At 41.0% G+C, this 24,672-nt stretch overlaps 1 protein-coding gene across 1 annotated transcript; it reads left to right on the top strand.

The window, feature by feature from the left end:
• Positions 1-2,047: 2,047 nt before the first annotated feature.
• Positions 2,048-23,800, top strand: c1qtnf12 (C1q and TNF related 12). Its single transcript, XM_034696248.1, has 8 exons — positions 2,048-3,118; positions 15,374-15,478; positions 15,662-15,773; positions 15,969-16,153; positions 17,493-17,601; positions 18,137-18,230; positions 21,530-21,608; positions 21,696-23,800. The coding sequence occupies exons 1-8, from the start codon at positions 2,939-2,941 to the stop codon at positions 21,792-21,794; spliced, it is 963 nt and encodes a 320-aa protein (XP_034552139.1). The 5' UTR covers positions 2,048-2,938; the 3' UTR covers positions 21,795-23,800.
• The last annotated feature ends 872 nt before the right edge of the window (positions 23,801-24,672 follow it).

Below are 24,672 nucleotides of genomic sequence, written 5' to 3' on the forward strand. Positions count from 1 at the left end.
TTGATTAAGGTGCTTTTAAAGATCACATTGTAAATACATATAGGGATTTCACTTTAGTCTACAGATGGTGTAAAGAAACCTGAGACGGGAGTGACAGGATTTGGGTCAGGGCGGTGCCAGAAAAAGGATTTGGAATTAGCAGAAGAACATCTGATAGGTTAGGGGTTTACACAGTGGAGATGGTGGCAGTGTTGGTTGCCCTAAGGTGGGTGGATATAACTAAACAAAGAAAGGTGTGGGTGTGTTCAGACTCAGCTTCAGTCATAGCGAGCTTAAAGTCTTTTAGTAAAAAAAAAAAACGTCAAGATATTTCATTTGAAGTCCTTCAGACAGTCACAAGAATAATCAACCAGGGAGGTTGGGTAAAAGTTCTGTGGGTGCCAGCTCATGTAGGGGTGAGGGGGAATGAAAGGGTGGATGAACTGGCGAAAAGGGCGTTGAAGAAATGAATCATTGAATTGCACCTAAACATAAGTAAAGCAGAGGTCAAGTGTGAGATATGGAGAAAAAAAAATCAACCAAGCGTGGCATGAAAGGTGGGACACAGAGAGGGGAAAGGGAGGCATCTATACAAATTACAGAAGAGTGTCAGGGTAACACAGGAAGTGGAGGAGAGAGGAAATAGTATTGACAAGATGAAGGTTAGGGCATTGTGCAATAAATGAGACAGTGACCAGACAGGTTTGTGTGAGGGATGTCAGGAAGAGGAGTCTGAAGAGCATGTTATTTTGAGGTGTAAGAAGTATATTGTTAGCTTTCATAAAGAACACAGGGGCTTTTCACAGGATTTGAGGTGAATTGGGAGGTTACTGAGGGGATAAGGTAGTAGGTATGAAGAGTACACTAAGTTATAGGTGTGTATAGGAGGTGTATGAACGTGTGTTGTTGTTTTTTCTTAGGGATTCAGATTGTAAGTCTTCTGTCTGACCCACACTCTGGAGCAAGTAGTAAAGTAAAAGCACTTCATGAGATAGCTAGCTGAGTAATGATTTGATTATGAAGCTACAAAAAGTAGTGAAAAGCTAAAAGTGCTGGATTAATGTTTCCAATAGTTATAATTGTTTACAAATGCTAATCATGGACAGATAATTTGATTCAATCTATGATGAGTTAACATTAAATAGCCTAATCCATAACTTTTGCTTCATTTGAGCACATGCAATCCAACTTTATCTTTTATTCTGAAAGGAAATGTGTCAAATTCCAGCTTAGTTCTGTTTCTCTCTGTCAACTTGACGTTTTTGTCTGACACTGCTGCCTGCTAGTTTTAAGACAGGCGTGTCACTGGAACCAGGAACTGTGGTAGCACTAGTGGGGAGCCATATTGGAAAGGTACTGGTGAGTTTGTACTACAAGCTGCTGCCTCTGGGTGGCGCTGTGTTAAATGTTATAATAGTAGTAGACCAGGACAGGGGTCTGAAATGTTAGTTGTGGAGTTCTTTTAGGAGATAACATATTATTTATCCTAATAAGAGAGTGAGAGGGCTGAATTATTTGTATGACAAATTATAGAAACACCCAGAGAGACAATTTGTTCCAGAGTGTTATTAAGGTGACAGGCACCTTCAATTTACACAACTTAAAATATATGTATGACCTCCTAATGGGCTGTTCAGAGAAGTGAGACATCTCCCTGACATCAACACGACACGTAGGTAAACAGAACGGCCATTATTCTTTCACAGTATCTAAATTATAGATTTCACTGGAGGGAAAAGCAATAAATTCAGCAAAAAGTCAATTTCTGTCTCAATGATAGGCTTTTTTAGAGTCTGCTAATATCGAGCCAAAATGTCCCAAACTCTCCGACAGATACACGACTACACACATCACACACACAGACAATCTGTCTGCCAAAGAGCTTGAGCATTTCATATATGAGATAAAACAGAGCATAGCAAGCCAGTTAGGTTGCCAATAGAGGCAAGGGAGGAGAGAAACGGGGAAAGGGAGAGGTGGAGGTGGAGGTGGAGGAGGGGGGGAGGAGAGGGAGAAGCGGGAGGGAGAAAAGGGTGATGATAAAAACTCCAGTGTGAGCCCTCCTGTAAGCTCAGTCTGAGCAAAGGAGCAGCTGAGAGAAGAGGGACACAGGGAGGGAAACAGGAGCTATATCAACTCAACAAATCACCCTCAGTGTCTGGTGTGAGACTCGCACGTGGCTTTGGACTTGAGGACTTGTTGGAGTAGGCGGTGGGGAACTTCAGTTGTGTCAGACAGAGACAGAAGAGCACTCTTGTATAGTTTTGAGATAGCGCTATAGAAACAGGAGACAAGACCTCAAAACTGGACCTCATTCATCTCCTCTTGGGTGCTAACTGTGCAGACTTGAACCCTGAACTGCATCTTCTTATGAACTTTTGTGGATCTTGCTCACATCTTGGCTGGAGACTGGAGCTCAGTGTGAGAAGCAGCAGGAGAGCGCGGGTGCAGAAAGAGAAAATTGCCATCCATCTCTAGCCCACCCTCAGCTTCGGACGCGCCCCTCCTCCTTGCCTGTCTTCTTCTGCCCCCTGTACCCCCCTACCCAACCCCTCCTCATCCCCTCCTCCTCCTCCTTCTCCTCCTCCTCTACACCTCACCCCCCAACAGAGCAGAAAGCGTGAAAAATCTCACTAATGGGTTTATTTGCTGTCAGATCTGCGCCGATCTGTCATTCCCTTGCACCATTCTGCTTGACACATTTCATAGTTGAGTAAGCCTCCTCTAGCTTTCTGGCTAGAGTTAACAGTGCCCCTGCAACGTTGTGCTGCCTGAGAGCTCATCAAGGAGGGGAGCGACGGCGGCAGCAGTCAGTCTGACAGTCTCTTGGACAGGGAGTCCCTGAAGCTGCATTCCTCTGGTCTCCTTCCTGAGCCTCGTGGGCATCCCTCAGTCTCTTGCCCCTCTACAGAAGATTCAGGTTGTTGCTGCAGGGATTGATTGAGAAATAGTTGTGAAGATGTGGTGTGCTGCTGGGCCTCTGGCCGTGGTGGCTGCAGTGTTTTGGACTCAGTGTGTCCTTCTTGATGGGGTGGATGCCAAGAAGGAGAGAAAGAGGCCAAAGGAGGCCACGCCACAGCACACAGAGACCTTCAACGCGACTCTGTCCAACAGCGAGGAGGTCGGCGGAAGCATCAAGGTAGTGTCACAAAACCTCTGAAGATATAATAACAATGCATTTCTTATACTGAAGCTTCTTGTACCACCACCTGTTGTTTATGTGCTTTATCTTTATGATGGTATTGCATGTGGAAAAAAGTAGTGGCAGCAGAAACGGTGAGTTGCAGAAGTATGGACCCTCTGGGGCTTTCCTAGCTTGGATCATTTCACATTGATATGACCCGTAGAGAACAGATGTATCTGAACTTTTTACTGTTTGATTAACTCACAAGAGCAGAGCAAAGAGCAGACATCTGTTGGAAGCTCAAGTTAACTTAAAGGCATGAGTTGCACCTGATCTTGGTCAATAGATTCACAGAAAGGCACTGAAATAGCTCAATAATCTTTTTTTGTGTGTTAATCTGAATGCCATTAATATCACACCCTCACACTAAACACTATGGAATGTCCACCCTCAATAAAAACCCGTTCCAATTTGCGGTTCCAACATGAAATATGAAATAAAAAGTCATAGCGGTCTGAGGACCTGTTCATGCTCGAGATATGTGCACATTTCTTGTCAGCACAGGCAACATGCGCCGCAAATGAATTGTGGCGAAGGTAAAAGCAGCGACAGGACAGGTGTGCCCTTCCAGGTCAAGCTTCAGACAGCGAGGAAGACCAAAAAAATGTGTGAAAACACTGAATGGATGACTTCCGGAGGTATGCCAGGAATGTGAATGTCCAAAGGCTGATCAATGCATCAATTAGCGCGCGCTGCGGGTGTCTGCCACCAAAATTTTCCAGCCTGTGTGAAAACATCAGGACGGATGAGAGTTTGAAGAGTCAGGCAGAGAGAGATTTTAGAACACCTCATCTCTGTTGCAGGAATTAATAAACAGAGAGAGAGAATGAAGTGTTATTTTAAGAGTTTCTGTTAGCTAGAGTGAACTGTGCTGTGAAAAAAGTGAAGAACTATCATCAGTAACTGTAGACCCGTGTTGTTTTCCTCTTGCAAAACTGCTTTCCAGTGGTACAGTTCCATTTCCAGGAGCAACAGTTGGCCCCTGACTTTGTTATTTATTGGTTTATTGCTGGTGTTGCATATTTGCGAGGGTTTCCAACGGGCTATTTGTTTTGCTTTCAGCCCACCCATTATGTTGGCATTCTCATATAACTCTCTCTGCCCTATATACCAGCCTGCAGCTCTGACCAGCAGCCGCTCTCTGGAATCCTAACCCTAACCTTCGCTGCTTTTTCCCCCTCCTCTACGATCCAAGCAGTGAGGTCTCCTTTGTATCTTTAAGAACACATTGTAGGTGGTTGTGGCCTGGCCGTGTTTATTTGACTTGGTTCGCCCTGTAAAAGCAGAGGCTATGAGGGATGACCTTGTGTCAACCCTGAAGCCTGCTGAAGATTGCACCCCTGCTGGGATTTCACTCCTCCATCTCATCCCACAGGGAGCCGGGTGTCTTCACAAACTTCCCCCCCTTACAGGCCTGCTGCCATGATGTAACTCCTGGGAAAGTTAGGTGGGCAGATATTTAAAGACCTATGGCGATGTTGTTCCCAGCCCATTGATTCTGTCACTCACAGGCCCCAGTCTGACTCCGCTGTGTCTGGGACATCCGATAGGGGCGGTGCGGCCCCGAAAACTGGGGCAGCATGCCGTGTAAGCCCCTCACAAAGCCCCATAGAAAGGGTCCTGAAAGAGAACACCTCGGCGAGGATTAGCCCCCTGTGCCTCCCTTTCTAACATTCTTTTCATCTCATCTCCCACAATCACAGGGTAATGACATAATCACTCTTAAGACGCTGTGTTGTGCCAGATAGTGTCTTTGCCGAATATTGTCACCTCTGATGAGAACCTGAGCTTCAGGCTTGACATCTGTAGAAGTGATCGTATTTGTAGGTGCCACCTTATCCGGGTCCTTCGTTTGAAAAGAAGAGAAACATGCCACACACAGTGAGAAGTAGTTGCTTTTCTTGGGTAGGTTTGTCAGTTTTTTCTTTCACATCTGTTAGCTCCCACAGAAAACAACACGTCCGTTGGAGCTAACTTGGCAAGAAGTTTGTGCTCTCAAACAAGCCAAATATTTACACTCCACATTTACATGTTTTTCCCTTGTGCCCAGTGGAAACAGTGGAAACAGTTCTGATGATGGCATTCGCTCTCTATCTCACCAATCCTGTGTGTGGGCTGTTGGCACCATGCAGTCGTACTCTGCATTCCTCAGGAGATTTTTTTTCCATTTGAAAGTGATCACAATAGTGAGGTGTGGAGTTGTGCAGCGAGAGGAATTTTTCTGTTTTTATGACCCAGTAATATTTCAAAGAAGTGTGATATCTGTATTATACAGCGAAATGTCCCGTATATAAACCTTATTGCTCTGCTCTGTGAAGATGAGAGGGATCTGTCATTGCTGAGAGCACTGAGGGATCTGTGATGGCTGTAATTGAGAGAGTCAAGTCAAACATCACGCCTGGCGTGTTGAGTAATGGCTGGGTTGAGCCCCAGGCGAGGGTTTTTGTTTCCTCTCTCTCATCCCCGGCGATGATTAATGCAGCAGTGTGTGGGACCTTTTGGATCAACACACACATGGGAGACAAGACCAAGTCCCAAAGGAAACAGAACCACAGGGAGAGCACACACCTTTTAGACTCTGTTGATGGTGTGAACTAACCTGAGTCAGTGTCGTAAGCTTGCTGAACTCTGACGGACGACTTTAAGGGTCATGCTTATTTAACATTTAATTAACTAATGAAGTCATTCGAAAGAGAAACAAATAATAAACAGTCTTTTGTTGTAACGTCTGAAATCTGCAAGTAAAATAAACCACAGTGTTGTCTTTTCTTCTCACAGACAGAGAGGGACTGTTTTATTTGGATTTCGTTACATTTATAATAGCTCCAGATTGATGTCAGATTTATAGAAATCCTTTAATCTCGCCTGATTCTTATCATGTGCTGGTCATGTTCCTGAAACCATGATTTAAGAATTATAGCTGCACTTAACAGTGCATTGGTCGCCTGTGGCTTCAAGTAAAAACAAGTCTGATGCTGACGAGACAACATAACAGTCCTGCAGTTCTATATGATTTATAATGTGCAGTCGTTTGCAGAACAAAATCAAATAAAAGTGTTTTAGAGGGTGTTGACACACTTACTGTTTCAGAGGAGAAGACAAATTTAAGAGAAAGTTCCTATGGATGACACAATACATGCCAAAAGATTATATAACAGAACATTTAAATTAAAAGGAGACTTGTCTTTGCCTTTCTGCAGAGAAAATCTCTACCTGTTGTTCATGGTTAGCATGAAGCTACTCTCAGAAGATGTTTAGCTTAGCTTAATATAAACACTAGAAACAAAAAGCATGCATTTAGGGTGGTTGAATGTTGGAAACAAGTTGCAAATATATTTGTTTTTGCACATTATTTTCTACAAATTAAAGCATGGGTTGGTAACTTTAAAAGTCTCGCTGACTCTTTCTAATCTAGTGAACTCAGCAGAGCGTTGGAGAAAGGAGGGAAGAGTTTTGTTGTCATTTTTTAATCATCAAATTATCATTTCTCTGCTGATCTTGTTCTGGTAGCTTGCTAGCTTTAACATACAAAGTGCATGCAGGTAAAGCGGCAGGTGGGTTGTCCAATCCATTTATTGGTTCAGGATTAAAAGACTGCATGATCTTGTTTCAGTCATGCAACAACCCCAAAACAGATTTTACACATTTCTTTTGGTATTTCAAGACTGTATAGAGAATGTTACTAAAAACTGCACCTAATCTATCTTTAAGAAACCAAGATATCTTATAATTACATAGCATTAGAGTTGATGATAGATGGATGTTTTTACTCCAAACAGAGCTCGGCTAGCCGTTTCCTTCATTTTCAGTGTTTTATGGAAAGCTAAGCTAATCATCTTGTGTTCGTTGCTCAATATACAAATAAGAGAGTGTGGTCTGTTTCCTATCCTAAACTTACCAAGAAAGAAAATCTTGAATGTCAAACTATTCCTTTCAAAAGATGAAGCTTTTGCACTTTCAGTTTTTAGTGTCTTCATCTATCCTTAATGTAGAATCCAGACTTCAAATGCACCAGTTTACAAGATGCAGTCTGTTTTGAGGGCCTCTAAAAGGGAAAAGGTTAAGACTGTGTTCCTGTGAGAAGACTTCCATTGCATTCAGCAACAGGCGGTCTCTATGCAGATGTGTTGGCCTTTCTAGCAGCTAACATCTGCTATCGCCGCCCTGCCAGATACCCGTAGGTACAGGTACAAGTAGCGTAGACAGACCCACTGCTCCCAACCAATTCGCCAAGACTCGTGCAACACCAAGGCCGGTCACTTTTTGTCTTAAATTGAAGAATATTTTCAATCAAACCAACACTCCATAAGGTTTATCTACTTAACAGTATACTACTGTTTTTCTTAAATGCATGATAACAACCTAATGAGGGAGAAAAGTGTTAAAAAGTGGTGCCGCTAGACTCGCCATGTATCCAGCATGCCTTGCAGATTGAACGCCTATGTCTTTGAGCACCATCTACAAAGTGGTAAAGTTCCACAACCTTATGAAATACATCTGGCTATACTGGTATATCAATGGCACTGGTGTATTGGATGCAGTTCATTTTTTAGATGACAAAAAAAGAAATTAAAATGCATCTTATACTGAATTCTGAAGTATTTTTTCCCCAAAACTCCTGCAAACCCAACACCACAGGGATCAATTGGTGGTGTAATAGTAAGATAATAAAAATGACACTTGATAGTATGTACTTCTGTAACAAAATGCAGAATGAATCATGTAAAAGGAGGGGGATCTTACATGCCTACAGTCAAACTTTGGTACAAACCTGTCTACCTGAGATGGATCAGGATCACTGGAGCTTTTCAACAGCTCATTTTACCTACCACAGGGAAAATGAGCACTCACTCCAATTTCAAAGCTATAATTCGTACACAAAACAGATGTTACATGACGCTCAAGGTTTCTTTCAGCTTATATTGCCTCTTCAAATCAAGAGGAAGCCAAGATTGTCTCCAGTGATTTCTCAAGCATAAACACAAATTTATTCACTCTCTCTCGCACATAATGAATGCATACAGCAGACTTTTGTTGGGACAACAGTGAAGTTAAATTAAGGCCGTCTAATGAAAGCATGTTCAAGTATGTCTTTATATAATAACAATGTTTCAAAATGGTGCCACTTCTACTGTTGTTGAACTAATAGCATCCTCGTAGTGTGATAGAGTAATTATGTTTTGCACACAGCGCCTGCCAATTGAGTAATAACACAGTGCAGAGAGAACAGAGACAACATTGCATGCCTATCAGTGTTTAGCTCTGCAGTGTGAAATCCTGGAGGCAGTGTGTGTCTCTGAAGCGCAGCGGTGGGGAACACAGGGTGGATGCATGACAACTGGGATGCACACAGGTTACCAGGATCCCCTCGTCCCACACAGCCCAGGGATCCCTGCCTCCAGGGGTGGGAGCGGCTCTGCGTTAGGCCTGTCCACCCATGCATGGATGACTGCACAGGGAGCAGTACTGGGATGTAAAAACAAGGGATTATAGAAAGCTCTCCATCATCCTGTCTAAACCTTAAACTTGCCTGTGCAACATTTTTTATCAGCAGAAAAAAAGTTTCATGTTGCTCGTGTTTAAAGACAGGTTGAAAAACAGATAGCACGTTAAAGAAAACAAGATAAGTTCAGTGGTGCACATGGAAGTATTCAGGAGCTGCCTGTGAAGGAGTAGAGTTTCAGTATCTGCTTGCGGCCCCAGAGACGTGTTTTAACAGTCGTGTTTGTGTTTTTGGTGGCATGCTGCCTCGGGGAAATATTTTCCCTTTTTATTGCTTCAAATAAATTCAACCTAATTTTCCCCAAACTACATGACAAACACACTTAAAGCAGTGCACATAGAAGATTATTCATGCAGGCCCAAATCCTTCTTTTCTGGGTCATAAAATCGCATAAGGCCTCTGTGAAATCTCAACAATGATTGCAACTGATCCACTAATTGATCCAGATCTCGCTACTCATTGTGTTGCAGGCTGATAAAAATAAACTCTGCTCATTTTTATTGTGCTCTGTGGTGCAATCATTAGAGGAGGTTTAACCAGCAACAAACTGCACTGCACTATTTTTAGGTATTCAGTGCTGCCATTTGATGCTACTGTTTACATCAACTACCTGAAGTTTCTCAGTAAAGTCACATTTACTCTGCTATATGTTATGACAGCTTCAGCTTCTTTCCAATCTAGGATCTTCCAGTAGAGACATTTCATAAATGTAAATAATGTGTATGTTTTTTGTAAGATTAAAGCAGTAGTTTTAAAGCTTTTAGGCACCTGACAAAAAGCAAACTCCAGTTTGGGACCATGGTCAAATTTCTTATCTCATTGATCACAGAACAACCCGTTTAAAGTGCCATGAGGGGACTTCTGTTATGATTTGGTGCTGTATAAATACAGAACTGATTGATTGAATTGACCACTTAGATTCAGCTTGTTATCCCCTGAGCACAACCTTTTGTATCTCTATTTTGGTTTCCACCAACTGATGGTAGTATGTAGCTCTTTGGCAACTTAAGGGCCTGTGTCCACTCACTCCCGATATCAACTTTTGAGAGAGAGAGAGAGAGAGAGAGAGAGAGAGAGAGAGAGAGAGAGAGAGAGACACACCAACCACTCGCTTCTTCGAGGATTATAATTTTGGTGTCTAAAATTGCGCGGACACAATTCCCTTCCATTGTTATAAGCTTTCTTTGTAGAATATTCTTAAACAAAAGCAAGTGTTAAACATACCAAGACTTGATGATCACTACAGACAGAAACAAAAGCACAATGAGATTAATTTAACCTAATCTAGCAGCAGAGAAGCATTCTGAAATTGAACTTGTGGGTGCTGCCAGTGCCAAAAATGCTGTGAGTGGGCACAGGCCCTAATGGTATCCAAAGCTTGATTTCTTGCTAAGACTGCATTGAGATGAACGACGCCACTCATGTATCTGTTTATGCAATGCCAAAACGAATTGTGATATGTTAGCTTAGCTAGAAAGGAAAAGAGGGGGAACAGCTAGCCTAGCTCTTGTATCAACTGATGACAAAAGTCTGGCCTATTGGCATCTCTAAAGCTCACAAATGAACAACTCCTATGCTGTTATATACAATAATGTTTAGAAGTTGCAGCAATTATAAATTGCTTTGTTGTTATTAGCAGTTATGCACCAGGCTATTTCTTGGAAGGCTGTAAATACTTCCTGAAATCTCTGCCTGGCAACTGTACAAATGATTTTGTGACTGTTGGACAGAGCCGGGCTTACTATTTTCATGTTTCCAGTCTTTGTGGAAGTCTAAGATGTCTGCCTTTGGTTTAGACTTTTTAAACCTCCAACCCATCCCCCTTCCCAAAAACAAAAGCATTTTAGAAGTAGCTTCCTGTCAACAAACAACATTAAACACAAGAATTGTAAAATGATCGTAAAAGTGTCATGCAATACCGTTGTTTTGATATCTGTAAGTTTGTTTGCTGATGATACTGTGCTGTACTTTCCTGATGGACAATGTTAAACGCTGGGCTTTACTCGTAATGGAATATCTTTCACACTGTTTTGTTGGTACATTCAGTTACTAGGATATGGATACGTCTTCCAAACTCTGGTCACAATGCATCCCATTCTTCAGATTTGAGCCTTGGTAATGTGTCATGATTTAGAGCCTCATCAGCGAGGATAAACACTGTCTGGAGGACTTAAAGTTTCTCACCTTTTGACAGAATACCTGACATATTCTCTGTCGGTGCTCGCTGGAAAAGTGTGTGCTCACACCTGCTGACAGACAAGGCCACTTTGAGGCACTCACACATCACCATGATCAAAGCCCGAGCCCTGGTGTTCTTCATCAACTCACAGACTTGTACCTGGATCTCCTCCCGCCACACTTTCTTCATGAGTTGCATGTGCTGATATAGAGATATGCCAAAGAATCCATAGTTTACTTTACACCATAGTCAAAGCAGCGAGGGAGAGACTGAACACTTCTGATGTTTTCTGTCTGTGTCGTCAAGTAATATGCTTTTCATGTCTGCATGTGTGGAGTCTTTGATGTGCTCAGCCGAGACGGAGACTCACCTGTTTACAATGAATCAGAAAAGGTTTTTGGCAAGTTGTTTGAGCCATCCCCGCTGTCAGGTTTAGAGAGAGTGTATTAATACCCTCAGACAACACAGATGCTTCACACAATAGCACAATATGTGTAATAAAATGAATGGAGAACCCTGTAAACTGATTATTAAACTATTTATACAGGGATATGCTTTTATTTTTAAGCTAAGGAATCAAGGTTATAATTACCTTGGTCGCAGCCTTTCTACCTTGAGCACAGCAAATCCTCTAGGGCAGACTTTTAATGGTTTAATTACACTGGCGTGTGTTAAAGAGAATAACAAGTTCACAGTGTGGCTGATTTCCTGGCAATGATATGCTGTCTTTTTTATTATGACGTAAGAAAGAGCTAAGATGTGTAATTATAAGTCATGTGTGGTCGAACTTGTGCTGTTTTCTGTCTCAGGGAACGAAAGCTGATGATCTTTGACACTTTTATAAACACAAGAAAAAAGAAAGTCAAGCTTTGGCTTTCTTTGGAAATCCACTGGTTCTCAGAATCAGATGGGTGTCTTTTATATATATATTATTATAAGCTATCTAAGGGTGCCTGTTGTGTTAAGGATATTTGGGCTCGTAACTCATGACAAACTGGGATCCAGTCTCAAATTGTTAAAATATGCCCTTATTATGATTAAAAATGGATTTACAACACAGAAATTTCCAATTTCCGAAAAGGATGTTAATTCATACACCCAATATTTGGTTAGGGCCCCTGTGCCACAAATTAAACATCATTGAAGCAATTAGCCTGTGGCATCGCTGAGGTGTCACTGAAGCTCATATTACTTTGAAAGCAGCCTTCACCTCTTCTGTATGTTTGTATAGTTGTTTTAAAGCTTGTCCCCTCTGTCATCGGGTTGGTGTCAGGCAAGGCGATATACGGCCACCAGACCAAAACTGTCTGTGTTTATATTTTTTTGCTGTAAAGTTTCACAGTATTGGAATTTATTTCAATTTGAAGACAGCAGGAAGAGTTTAATTTTAACCCGAAAAACTACTTACACAAGCACAGGACAAGATGAGCAAAGAGATAGGATGTACTGCTTTGTCCACAGAGTGAGAGCAGCTTTAAGACAGAGCCTAGGTAGATTCTTCGCCTTGCTTATGCCAAGCCAAGCTAGCTGTTGTGAGCATTTACTTCATATTGAACAGACAGATATGAGGGATATGAATCTTTTGATATACTTTGTGGAAATAAAGCAGTTAAATAAATGTCTGGGAAGGTTCTCAGTCATCCAGGTCATGGTAACCCAAAGCTTGATCCATAAGGCAACTGGACTGGTAGAAATTCTTGAAGCTGTTTCACCTCTGAAGGCTTCTTCAGTTCTGAGCAGACTGGGGAAGAGCTAGAAAATATAAGCAGCTCTAGCTCTTCCCCAGTCTGGTCAGAACTGAAGAAGCCTTTCGGAGGAGAGGTGAAACGTCTTCAAGAATTTCTACCAGTCCAGTTGCCTTACGGATCAAGCTTTCAAATAAATAAACAATTGTAAACAGCTTCCTATTTTTTTTTACAGCATTTAGCAGCTTAAGAGTGTCATGTTTCTTCACAAGCTGGTGGAGACCAAAACAGGCTAAAAAGGAATAAATGAACACTGGACTCGCATTCAATGCAAGTTTCTCTTTCTTCAAATAAGTACAACATCTTGTTCCAAGAAACTTATGTAGACAATTTTGCATTGGTAGCCATTTTTACATTACAGCCAGTTAAAGCTGCTGTTGGTAGGAATGGTGTAAAAAAACAAACTTTTTTCTGCTGGGTTTGGAAAAAAGGTCATAATACCCATCGTTACTCATTAGTAAGTGAAGTAATCTCTGCGAAATCTCTGTGTTTTCCAATTACCTTTGTATCAAGCAATGTTATTATTCCCCTCGTTCCCGTTATCACGGACCAATCAGAGCTAATCTCCAACCCTCTGTCCTGATTAGTCGAGTGGCAACCCCACTACGTTGCCCTGATTGGCTGGGAAGCCACTACTTCCTCATAGAACGCGCCCAACGATCTTTTGTGGGCGGGGTTACACCATCAGAGAGGGGAGGGGTAGTGTTGACATTCGAAATCTCTCTCCGAACTGATGTTTATATCACGACTACCAACAGCAGCTTTAAGCCCTTAAGCTTGTAATAACTTGAAATAAGATTTATACCTGGACTTGTCAGGTTGACACACTTATATTAAGTTTAATGACATATTTTAACTAGAAATTAGACAAAAACACTTGGTAAGATTCAAGATTTTTTTGCAGTGTATGACGCCCACGAATAAATCATAGTGTTGCTCCATAACTGCTGTGTGCATCTGTTCACCATGGTAATTTGAAAGGTGATGATTCCTCAGTGTCGTATTTACAACTTGTTCTTTCTCCCTGCCCTCAAGATGCCAAACAAATGGGTTAATAACAGGCTTAAGCACTTTGCAAAATGTTAACGTATTCCTGTAAAGCTCACAGGTCTGACATGTTGATGGGTATGAAAAATTGACATGGCGAAGGAAAAAGCAGTTTATCCCACAACCTCCCAGTCTTATGGAAACAGTATTTAGCACAGTAAAGTACTCTTGTCTTGACCAAATCAGCCTCTCTTTTATCTCTTTCCAAGCCTCAAAATCACAACAAAAACACACAGTGATCCAACTTGCAGCCAGCCCAGCGCCTGTTAAGTTGTTTATTTTGTCTGCTGTCAGAGAGGAGAGAGAGAGAGACTGCTTGAAATCCCAAATATAAAGACAGTTTTTATCCAGTATATTGCAAAGACAAACAAGGAGTTACTTTGTTGCGGTGGAACAAGAGGCACGTCTTTGACAGGGAAGAAAGGGCATGTTGGTTTTGCAGATAAGTGATCCGTGTCCCGCTGCCAAACCTAAACAAATTCCATTTCAGGCAGCTCACCTCTGTGGCTCGTCTTTATCTCCTCCTCTATCTCAACTGGAGGCACTTGACATTTTGAAGAAGGGTTAGATTCTAGCTTTCTGTGATTGGACTTCATTCAGCCGCACATTTCACTGAAATGAAAACATGCCAGTCGTAGCATAAAAATATTGCTCACAGAGGTCATGTTGGAGTGCGTTCCTTATCTCCACAGCAGATCCCAGCCTCCTATACAGTAATTTATTATAAATATGTTAGTTCAGATAAGAAGATGGAGCATACACATGATAAGGAAACAGACTAACAATCTTAAATCATGCATCCACTCCCGTCTGCACACTACATATACGTTTTTTTAAATCTTGTTTATTAGATTTTCCATCAAAACATTACTCGAGTGAGCAGTATTAATAAAAGAAAATACCAGTGTGTCTTTTGGAGAGGGAGGACGTGTTGGCCTTTTTGACATGTTGTTATAAAATACAGTAATTGAGGTCTGCAATCCACAGAATCCGCATCACACCACCATGAGCAGACTCATTTTTCACCACAGTGCTCATGGAAATTTTAATGTGCTGAAAAAAAAGACATTGCTCAAAGCGGTTTGTTTACATTCATCGTAGTCTATTGAGCAAATCAGAACTGACGTGGCACCTGAGTGAATTATATAGGAATGAAAAAAATAAGCATGAGGTGAACATTTTTAAAAAGAGGGGTGATGACTTAACTCGGTGAAATGAAAAGACTCTTCGAGGAATGTGAGTCGACGGATCAGGTCCGAGAGAGAGAGAGAGGTTTTCCTCGTGTGACCCTCTTTGGTGTCTGGCACCGTTTAATTGTATCTTAGGACAATATTTTCCAGAGATGGTTTGAGGGCACAAGTAATGATTCCTTGAGTTTAACTTTCTTTTGCATTATACTAATTAAAAGTGTAATTTTTCCAAAGCAAAACACAAGATAAATCTGGTAAATGGTATCTTATTAAAGCCTTAATCACTGCATAATAAAACTGAGTGGGTGCCTAGGAAAGGAGTATGTCCCTTGCTGTTTCAAAGCAGGAAATATTAAGGAATATTAACCTTATTTATTTTATTATGACATTTGTAATGTGCTTTTATGGTATTAAAAATGTCAGCCTACATAAATTGTGCAGCTTGGCCATTTATTTTTATGACACATTCATTATTTTTCAATCTAGGTGTCTCATATTAGCTTTAAGAAGCCCTAAGGAACTATATCCTTTTCTATTTTAATGCAGATTGCTGACAACCAGAGAGTGGATCCACTAGGATCATGGATGGACTTTGTCAAAAGACCTGTTGGCAACTTCCCTGGAAAGTGTCGCAAGCGCAAACGACCCCTGGTAAACCCAACAGATAGACAAGCCTTAAAAAATGTTCAAAATTGAAGTCTTAATGAGGATTTTCTTAATAATAAAGGGAACTCTTTGGTTTTTACAGTAACTGGCGGATCATTAAAACTTGCATGATGAGTCTCGGATCAAGTTTGATGCATTATGATCCTTTGTACATTTTTCTTCCTCTAGCCGGGCCCACCTGGTCCCCCTGGTCCTCCTGGCCCTCAGGGTCCTCCAGGCTCCCCTGGGGCTGAAGTGACCCAGGAAGTTCTTCTGCAGGAGTTCAAAGACATGATTAAAGGTAGAAACAAGATCATTTCCCTGACATGTTAGCAAAGAGGTTTTTCTTTCATTTTAAATTCAAACATGGCTGACATTTGAAGGATTTTCTATGCACAGTTTTATGAACAATGTGGTTATTTTTCACATTACAGATGCTTTTAAAATCCTCGTTAACTCATTCTGCACTGTAATAGTCTGGTTTTATCTCTGCCAGAGGCGACTGAGAGGAGAGCAGCAGCACTGGACAGAACAGCCAGCCCCAGCCAGCTACCTACAGCTCTCCTCACCCTGGATGGGATGACATCCTACCGACGAATTGAAGAGGCGTTCCACTGCAAGCTCAAGGGACCTGTAGTGGTCGACAAGAAGACGCTGGTGGAGCTCCAAAACTTTCAGACAGTATGTTTGTTTAAAACCAAGCAAATGTTTATGAACTGGTTCAGCTTTGGTGCCTGTGCATGCCTGAAGAAGCAGAAAAGTTTGGCTTATCCTCCTCTGCATGGTTACATGCTTTGTTTCTGACCCATTTGCTTCTCTGTCTTAACTGTGTTTGAAAGAGGGAGTGTTTGGTAATCATCGCTTGGTTTGCATGAGGGGGTATTATAAGAGGATCATCCCCTAGCTGGTAACTGGCACTGGCAAAGCATGCACTGCCACTCTGAGACTCAGGCTGGCTCTTTGGTCAAAAATACCTACTTTTTCAATTCTACACATTAGTCTCTGGGCGGCATACAAAAGGCACTCTGTCTCTGAGCTGGAATAAAGTGTGGAGAGGACAGAAATAGACACTGTTTAAAACAGCATGCTGTAGTGGAAGAACTATGCCTTGTTGGGATGGACTGAAGGCTGGAGGAGGAGGAGGGGGGGATTAGGCTTTGCTAAATTATTTAACATGCTAACACAGCACAATGTTAGAATAGACGTGATACTGCTTTTGAGATGATAGTTTACATGTTTTGTAGAGTCAGAGGTATTGAACAAGTGTATGGGGGCACAAAGTCTTTGGTTTTTATGGGCCTTTAAGTGTTAAATGAAATGATACGATACGATATGATACGATACACTGTATTGTCCACTTGGGGAAACTTGCCTTAGGTGCTTTACATGAGTCCAAGGCAAAAGAACTGCCTCCACAGTAGTGCTGATAATTAAAAACAAGGAAACAACAAACAAAAATCCACATATAATCAGAAAAACATCAATGGAAACCATATGAAAACTGATATAAACATCAGAAAAAGTTACATTTTCCACACATAATCCAAAATATGCTGTTTCAAACTTTAAGACCTAGCACATTGCAATTCTAGGCCAACAGCTAACATGCTAGCTAGCAAGGGTAGCCTTTGTCAGTCGCTTTATATACTGTTGTGTTTTTTTTATTTTGTTTACTCAGACATTTTTTCCACATTTTTCTCCAAGCATAGTACTTGTTATTCAAAAATAGATCAACAAGCACCCCAAGATATTAAGCTTGCTACTTGTGCATTAGCAGGCTTGTTGTCCTTGTTGTGAATAGGATGTATGATCATGAAAGAGGCTTCTTTCTGCTATCAGCTAGCTATTTCTTGTGTATTTACACCATTCTCTTGGGGTGGAGAACTTTACACTCTGAAAAGACAGGGGAGGGCCTAGTTAATGAAGATGGTACTGGATTCATTTTGGAATCTCTTGCTCTCCATGAACATTCAAGAAAATTTTACTCTACACCATTGAATAAACTTTTCTGTGCTTTCAGCCTCCAGCCAAAGGAGCCTTCCTCAGAGGATCAGGAATGGACCAGTCCACTGGGAGATTCACCGCTCCAATTACTGGGATCTACCAGTTCTCTGCCAATGTTCACATTGGTAAATCAAACTTACTGTCATATATGAACTATCAAATGACATGTACCATGGCCGAAACAGTCAAGGAATAGATTTGAATCTGCAAAATGTTGTAAGTTGGAGTTTGAATTGGAGACCTAATTGTTCTGAGCTGCACTACACAGTTGATGTGGTTTACTTTTCCCCCCAAATATAAGGCGTTAGCAAGCTAGCTGGACATAAAGTGGTAAATATCTTGGAGCAGACAATCACACAAGATTATTCATATCTTTCAACTTCTTTGCTTTATTGTTTTTTGGTTTTGGAAAGACTTAAAAAAAGACACCCTACCAAACTCTTCATGAATAGAGGATCTTTATTACTCCAGCCTCATGTAAACACAGCGTGACAGGCCTGCTGTGAGTAGTTACAGTCTTTGAGATTGAATTGGACAATCACTATCCACGTTTTTTAATGAGCAGCCACTTCAAGGGGATTCACGTTTTATACTTTTTCTTACTTTTTCTGAACTGAGGATGAACCAGAATTTTTATGTGATTGTTTTGAAACTTTACAGACCACAACGAGGTGAAGAGGAGCAAGAGTCAACTGAAGGCCAGGGATAATGTCCGGGTGCTGATCTGCATTGAATCGCTCTGCCACAGATACACGTAGGTATCATGTACCATGAAGGGTTTATATGACCACCAGTATCCAGATTTTTGAGTCTACTGCTGGTTTGATCTCATTTGAGACCCTTTCCACCTTCCTGAAACCAGGACTTTGTGTCTTTAGGACTTTACTGTGACACCCCAATAGCCAGATCATTACGAGGATGCCAGTGCAAATATGAACACACTTGTTGTAAAATATGCTTCATAAAAATCAAATTATTTGCACTCTTTGTAACCTCAATAGATTATATCCTTGTGGTTTGCATTTGTTACGGTTATCAAAGACACTGATCAGTTAAACCACATATCACAGGATGGAAGCATAAACATATCTTGAGTGTATTTCATCCAACTATAACCACATTCTTCAATTCTTCGATCCACAATTGTTTACTTTGGCCGTGTAGCAGCTATATTTTATGGATGTTAAATGCTTCCTTCACTTCCACCACAATTTATGGGTTGTTAAAAGTGTTGTCTGTTACACTTTGTGTGGAACCAGTGTGGCATTTCCTGAATAAAAGCAGAGCAGGTCTTTAAAGGGAATGTCCTCTCCCTTCGAGCCCAGTCACCTAACTGATCTTTATAGACTCACCTTTGACCCTGCAGACTGCCTGCTTTATTCAGCAGTGAAATGTCCTTGTTTGGGATGTGGGAGACCGATAATGAAGTATCAGTATTCATCCACATGGCAGAAAAATAACAAATCCAGTTGGGAACTGTTTTTGAAATATTTCAAAAATTACTATTTACATAAAGTTAGTGAAAACTTGAAATGAATTGCTCCCTAAGGTCTCCTCTCCAGACTTCTCCGAGCCTTCTTTCTAACATGGTACTATGAAGGGAACATATAAATAATATTATTATGATGGGTTTTCTAACCCAAATGAGTCCTTGGCTCTTTCTTTGCAGAGCCAAAACCCCAGCCAGTCTCACTCTCCCACACATGAAAATGCAGAGAATGTGCAATGAGGCTCATTGTGATGGCAGTTGGAGTGAAGACAAACATGATTGATTTGCCATAAAAAATGTAGCATTTTCCACTTAACAGGAGCCAGTGCTCACACTGTGTGGTTACAGCCTGCAGCCATGTTAAAACCATCTATGTAGACTCTGGGAGCAGTGGGTGTTTGAAGACAGTTTGACGTTTTGGAAAATATGCTCACTGGCTGTTCACACAGCAAGTGACAAAGGTATGAAATCCCCAAGCCTGGCCGGCTTATGTATGCAGAGTCATGGTTAGAGAGCCACTGAATAACTTGTTAACATAGTTATGTTGTCACAGGCCTGTGTGTGGTAACAGACACCACTGGGGAGGAGGGATTTCTGGGGGCCCTGTCTTCGCCCGACTACTGTGCAAAAACACAACTTAATAACTGCTTCACTGAAACGGAATGTTATTATACAGAGAAAATGTCTACTGTCTTCTGCAAGTCGTACCAAAGTAAATGCTAACTGTTTCAGGCTAGCATCCTTGTGCACAGCTTGTTCTAGATGGGACTCTGACAGGGCATACCCACAAACAGACGTGGTTAACTATTCACCTCCATTTTTTATTGTGAATGCAATTGTCTAATTTGCTGCCTAAGCATGCTGGTATACCGAGCGTCTCAAACCATTAAGCCAAAGTTATCCATACAAAGACATGGTGGCATACTGTTTAAAAACTACACTTTGTGGAGAACTGTAAGGCCTCTGTTAAGCCTCACCATAAAAGACACAGAGTCGAAATGATTGGACACTGTGGTTCTGCTATTGAGCTTGCAGCAGAGGAAGTAACAGAGGAAATTAATAATCAGTGTTGCCAACTTAGCGACTTTGCCTCTATATCTAGCAAGTTTTCAGACCCCTCTAGCGACTCTTTTTTCAAAAAAGCGACTAGCCACAAATCTAGCGACTTTTTCTGGTGTGTTAACAGAGACTTTTGGAGACTGACGTGAAAGCATGTATCGTTCTTACTCCTCTCCACGAGTAGTGGATGCTGCTGTGAGTCCCTCCTAGCTACATTCAGAGCAGGAGGCATTCACCCCTCAGAATCCAGAATGCAAACGTATCACGCATGTACGAAGACACAGCTGGCAGATCCCGCCTACTGTCTCTTTTTGGTCCATTATATAGTTTATGTAGATTGTATACAATAAAAATCTTAAAAATGTTATGGTTGAATTTTTACGATTTTTTACTTCGAATTTTTGTAGACTCCTAAGTGTAGTTATAAACCGTCTCTCTGACAGCGTCTATTACAATTCAGATTATGCAAATAAGTGATGATGCAACACTGGAAATAATGTCTGCATAAACCAGGCAGCTAGTGGGACTTAACAGAGCTGTGTATGTGTGTAAATATCTAGCTTGCAATGTTTGTTGACATGCAACGCCTCTTACAACCACGTAATGTGTGTAAAATCACAAATGGGGACACCAATATGACAATGGTGTTTGGTTCAGTGTAAAAGTACAAGAGCGGCATAACACAAAGCTTTGTTTCAGTCCTCTTGGGGAAGCTAGGGTCCAAGTTATCTGTGCAGCTAGCAACCCCATTTGCTAAATCTGCTAGGTCTTGAAGCCTAGAGCACTGCTTGAGAGTTGGTTTTCACACCTCTCAGTGCATTTACCGGTGCAGAAAATCCCCTATAAATCAACTCAGTGGTGTAATACCTGTCCTCAACTTAGCTTTCAGCAGCCTTGGAGGACGGTTTTAAGGATGTTTTCCCTCAAATCTTGTAGATGAAATAGGAGTGGTGTTTCAACCAGAAGAAAGGGAATTGGAAATATTGAAAAGCGACTCTTGAAAGCTTCTCTGCATAACTGGAGCACTGTTAAAAGCTTGGACCAGGTATACCCACAAGAGTCAGCGGTCAGCTTGTGTTTATGATGCCAGCTCCTGTCCAAAATGACTTGTAGCCTGTTGTTTTGTCACAGGTATGAACGAGTCTATACACTATGTCTTAGCTAAGTGTAAAGACTGGAAACAGGAAGAAGGAGTAAAGAGCCAAAATCTTGATGTTCCACTTGCCTGTGTTTCACCAGCTTCTGCTGCTCAATGCAATCTTACATTCAGCTTTTCCTTCAATGGTCTTTGTGGAGAAAAAGAAAAAGAATTAAATTGGTTCCTGTGGTTTAGTCTTACATTGATTCTAACAAGGTTTAAAAACGTCAATTGCGGTTTCCCTTCCTTCCTTTAGTCTTGCTCATAACGCCCCATAAAATGGCAAATTGTTGTCTTTACACAACACATCCATTTTCGTGTCTAGAGCACAGATTAATGCCAAAATGTCCCTTTAATTTGTTCACAGCTCGTTGGAGATGATTGTTGGATTAGAAAGTAACAGCAAGATCTTCACTGTCAGCGTTCAAGGGCTGCTTGAGCTACAGGTAAGAAGCTCACAAGCAGACACACAAACTTAAAATTCTGTATCTATGTAAACTTTCTGCATCACTGTTGTGTCTCTTCCTCCGCAGGCCGGGCAGTACACCTCCATATTTGTGGATAACGCAGCAGGTGCTTCCATTACAATACAGAACGGTTCAGATTTCATGGGCATGCTGCTCGGCGTATAGCCTCACACGTGAAAAGGGCATCATCTAAGCTACACACGGCTGCCTTTTTCTTACTTTTCAAAGGACTTGCTTTTGAGCACCACCACACAGAACCAAACCACAGGGAGGTTTGAAGGAAGTGACTGCTTGTCAGACGGTGAAAAGGACAGTGTGAAGAACTCGAGGACTGAGTTTGTTTTTCACAGTGTGCTGCCACTTCCCTGAGGAACTTTAATGACTGTCGCTACACCATGAAAATAACCTGAAAACAAAGCGGTGAACATGTCTGTCTCAGTATAATTTTAATGGTTGTTGAAGACCTTTGGGATAAACCAAATATCAGTGATGTTAATGTACAAAAGGTACATTTGTGTGTTAAATGTACACTGACATGTCTCATGAGTTTTTGTCAATATGATCTTTTATGTACACAGTCATGAACTGTAGTTATTTTTTTATCATGGATTTAATATCACCTTTATATGTGTTATATGGTACATAGACTGCGAGTACACTGGACATTGCTCAGAGTACATAATGGGGCTTCACAAGATCTTGTAAAAGTGATGTCAAACATGTGTGAGCTACCTGTTTTGTAATACAGCTTTAACTGCAGTGTTATCCGTGCAAATGGCAAGGCTCTGTGTCATAATGCTGGCCCACTACCTTTGAGACAAGAATATCACAACAGTTAAATGGATTTTGAAGACATTTTCATGATTCTAGGGGATTACCGGATTATCACTCCACTGCATTTCAATCTAGCGCCACCATGCTGTTAACATTTGTGATGTTGGCTGAGTTGTTGTTCCCCTCAGAAAGGATTCCAAAGGCACTGTGAGGATCTGTCATGTTGTGTTGATTCTGGTGACCCCTTTGGATGAAATTGGTAGTGTGTTACAGGATGAAGACAACATTTCCCATGAGCACCGTCACCCACTGTCTTAGAAAGCGTCTCTTGCCAAAGCATGCATTTGTTGTGGAAGCAAACTGTTCAACACAACTTTTTTGCAGGATGCAGAATGATGAGGTAATGTATTAATATGTAGCGGCATAAAATTTTTAATTGTAACGTAACAAAGACAAAACACAGCAAACTGATTTATCACTGTTAGTTAGCTTACAAAAGGTGAGCAGATACAGGTTTAACATTACCCTGGTGTCATGATGTGTGTGACCACATTCCAAAAACTGTCTGAATAACATAATTATGCACATGGTTTAACTCTTTAATCCTCAAAGTGCAGTGAAGCTTTAACACACCAGCATAAGCATTCAATTTAGCTAGCAAAGCCCTGGTATAAAACATGATGTCAAAAGAAAATAATCTGCTTCTCACTGCCAAACTTTACCAGCAGAGCTTTAAACAGAGACACTTCAGGGTGAGTGCTACATATTGATTTGGCTTTTATTGCCACTGGTGCCAAAATTCAGTATGAAGAAATAACCAATCTTGTCACTGATAAACTACTTTGCAATGTAGGTCCTGAAGAGGCATCAGTGTTAGAGAGACACTATTACAAAATCAGTCAAAAACTCCTCACAGTGCCTTTAACCAATGTAAACATGCTAACATGGTATATATGGTACATTTAGCACAATGAACTGTACAGCTTTATAGAGTAGCTAGCATGGATATGAACTTCTCAAACTGCAACAGAAAAGTAATGGTACTGGCGCTGTGTAACTAGCATTGGTCAGCACAGTGTTTACCACTCCCTAACTTCCAATGGCATGGCACAAAACATACTGATACCATATTTACAGTCTTTGTTGTTTTAAAATCTTTTTTGTTGTGTTTCATTTCTTATGACGTGTAGATGTTTGTAATTTATCATAACTGAAACACCAGTAACATTGAAAAGCATTGATATTTTGATATGGTATTTATGTTTGAGGAAATATATGATGTACTTCGAATCTTTTGAACTGTTCAAACTCAAGATTATTTCAAGAATAAATTGTCTTTTTGCATTTTTTAAAACCATATTATGCTCTATATTGAAATTAAACTTTCTATTAAATGTTGCCACTTGGTCTCTGTGCCTTATAGTTGCCTTCATAGTGGTTCTCAGTCATTTTGAGGCCTCATCCTGGGCAGCTCAGGGGAGGATAAACCCTATACAAATTTCTCTGACTTTCCACCTTCCTTTACAGTGATTTAGTTTCCATCCTATGTATGAAAGCATCATCTGGAGTTCATGGATACTTAGCATTTCTCTGTGGCATCATTTGGATTGTAAAATACCTCAAATACCTTTGCAAACACTGGCAGACTGCCAAGTTAATTCATGTCTGCAGTTATCTACTTGTAAAATATTAAGGAAATGTCTTGTTATGTGAAAGGAGACACTGTGCATGTATTTCTTTCTAGCTTAATTGAAAATGAATAGCTGTTGTCTATCACACAGACTACAGGTCAGAAAATGGGACTTTATTGCTACTCTTTTGGGGATTATTAGAAAATGTCTAAACATCTCTTTATTGTCTCTTGGGTGGTCTCTCAAAGTGGTAATAAAAACGTCCTGGGCATTATTGCACAAAATGCTTGTCCAGCCAGTAAACGGAGCTTGTTAGCATCATTGCATGAATGCTTTATAATAGAGGCTTCTCATGGAAGCATTGCTGGGATGCCAGGTGTCACATACTGTACCCAGTGACCAACCACAAGAACGTTGCACCCACGTGCTATTTCAGCCACCCACTGTAGCACACATTTCAGACAGGAATGAGCCACTTGCAGGAAAGCACGCCCAAAATTTTGAAAACAAACATTACCTTATTTTATTTTTAAATGAACTGCCCAGCATTTATAGGCACCAGCTAATGTGTGTTCTTATTTCCCCACAGCTTGATTTTCACATAAACCACCAGTCAAGAGAAATGTTTTGACAATGAC

The sequence above is a fragment of the Notolabrus celidotus genome, chromosome 11 (genome assembly GCF_009762535.1).
Source record: "Notolabrus celidotus isolate fNotCel1 chromosome 11, fNotCel1.pri, whole genome shotgun sequence".
Lineage (NCBI taxonomy): Eukaryota > Metazoa > Chordata > Actinopteri > Labriformes > Labridae > Notolabrus > Notolabrus celidotus.

Coding starts and splice junctions, on each gene's coding strand:
- c1qtnf12 (XM_034696248.1), top strand. CDS start 2,939: ATGTGGTGTGCTGCTGGGCCTCTGGCCGTGGTGGCTGCAGTGTTTTGG. Junction 15,774..15,968: donor GTTCAAAGACATGATTAAAG/GTAGAAACAAGA, acceptor TATCTCTGCCAG/AGGCGACTGAGAGGAGAGCA. Junction 21,609..21,695: donor AAGGGCTGCTTGAGCTACAG/GTAAGAAGCTCA, acceptor CTTCCTCCGCAG/GCCGGGCAGTACACCTCCAT.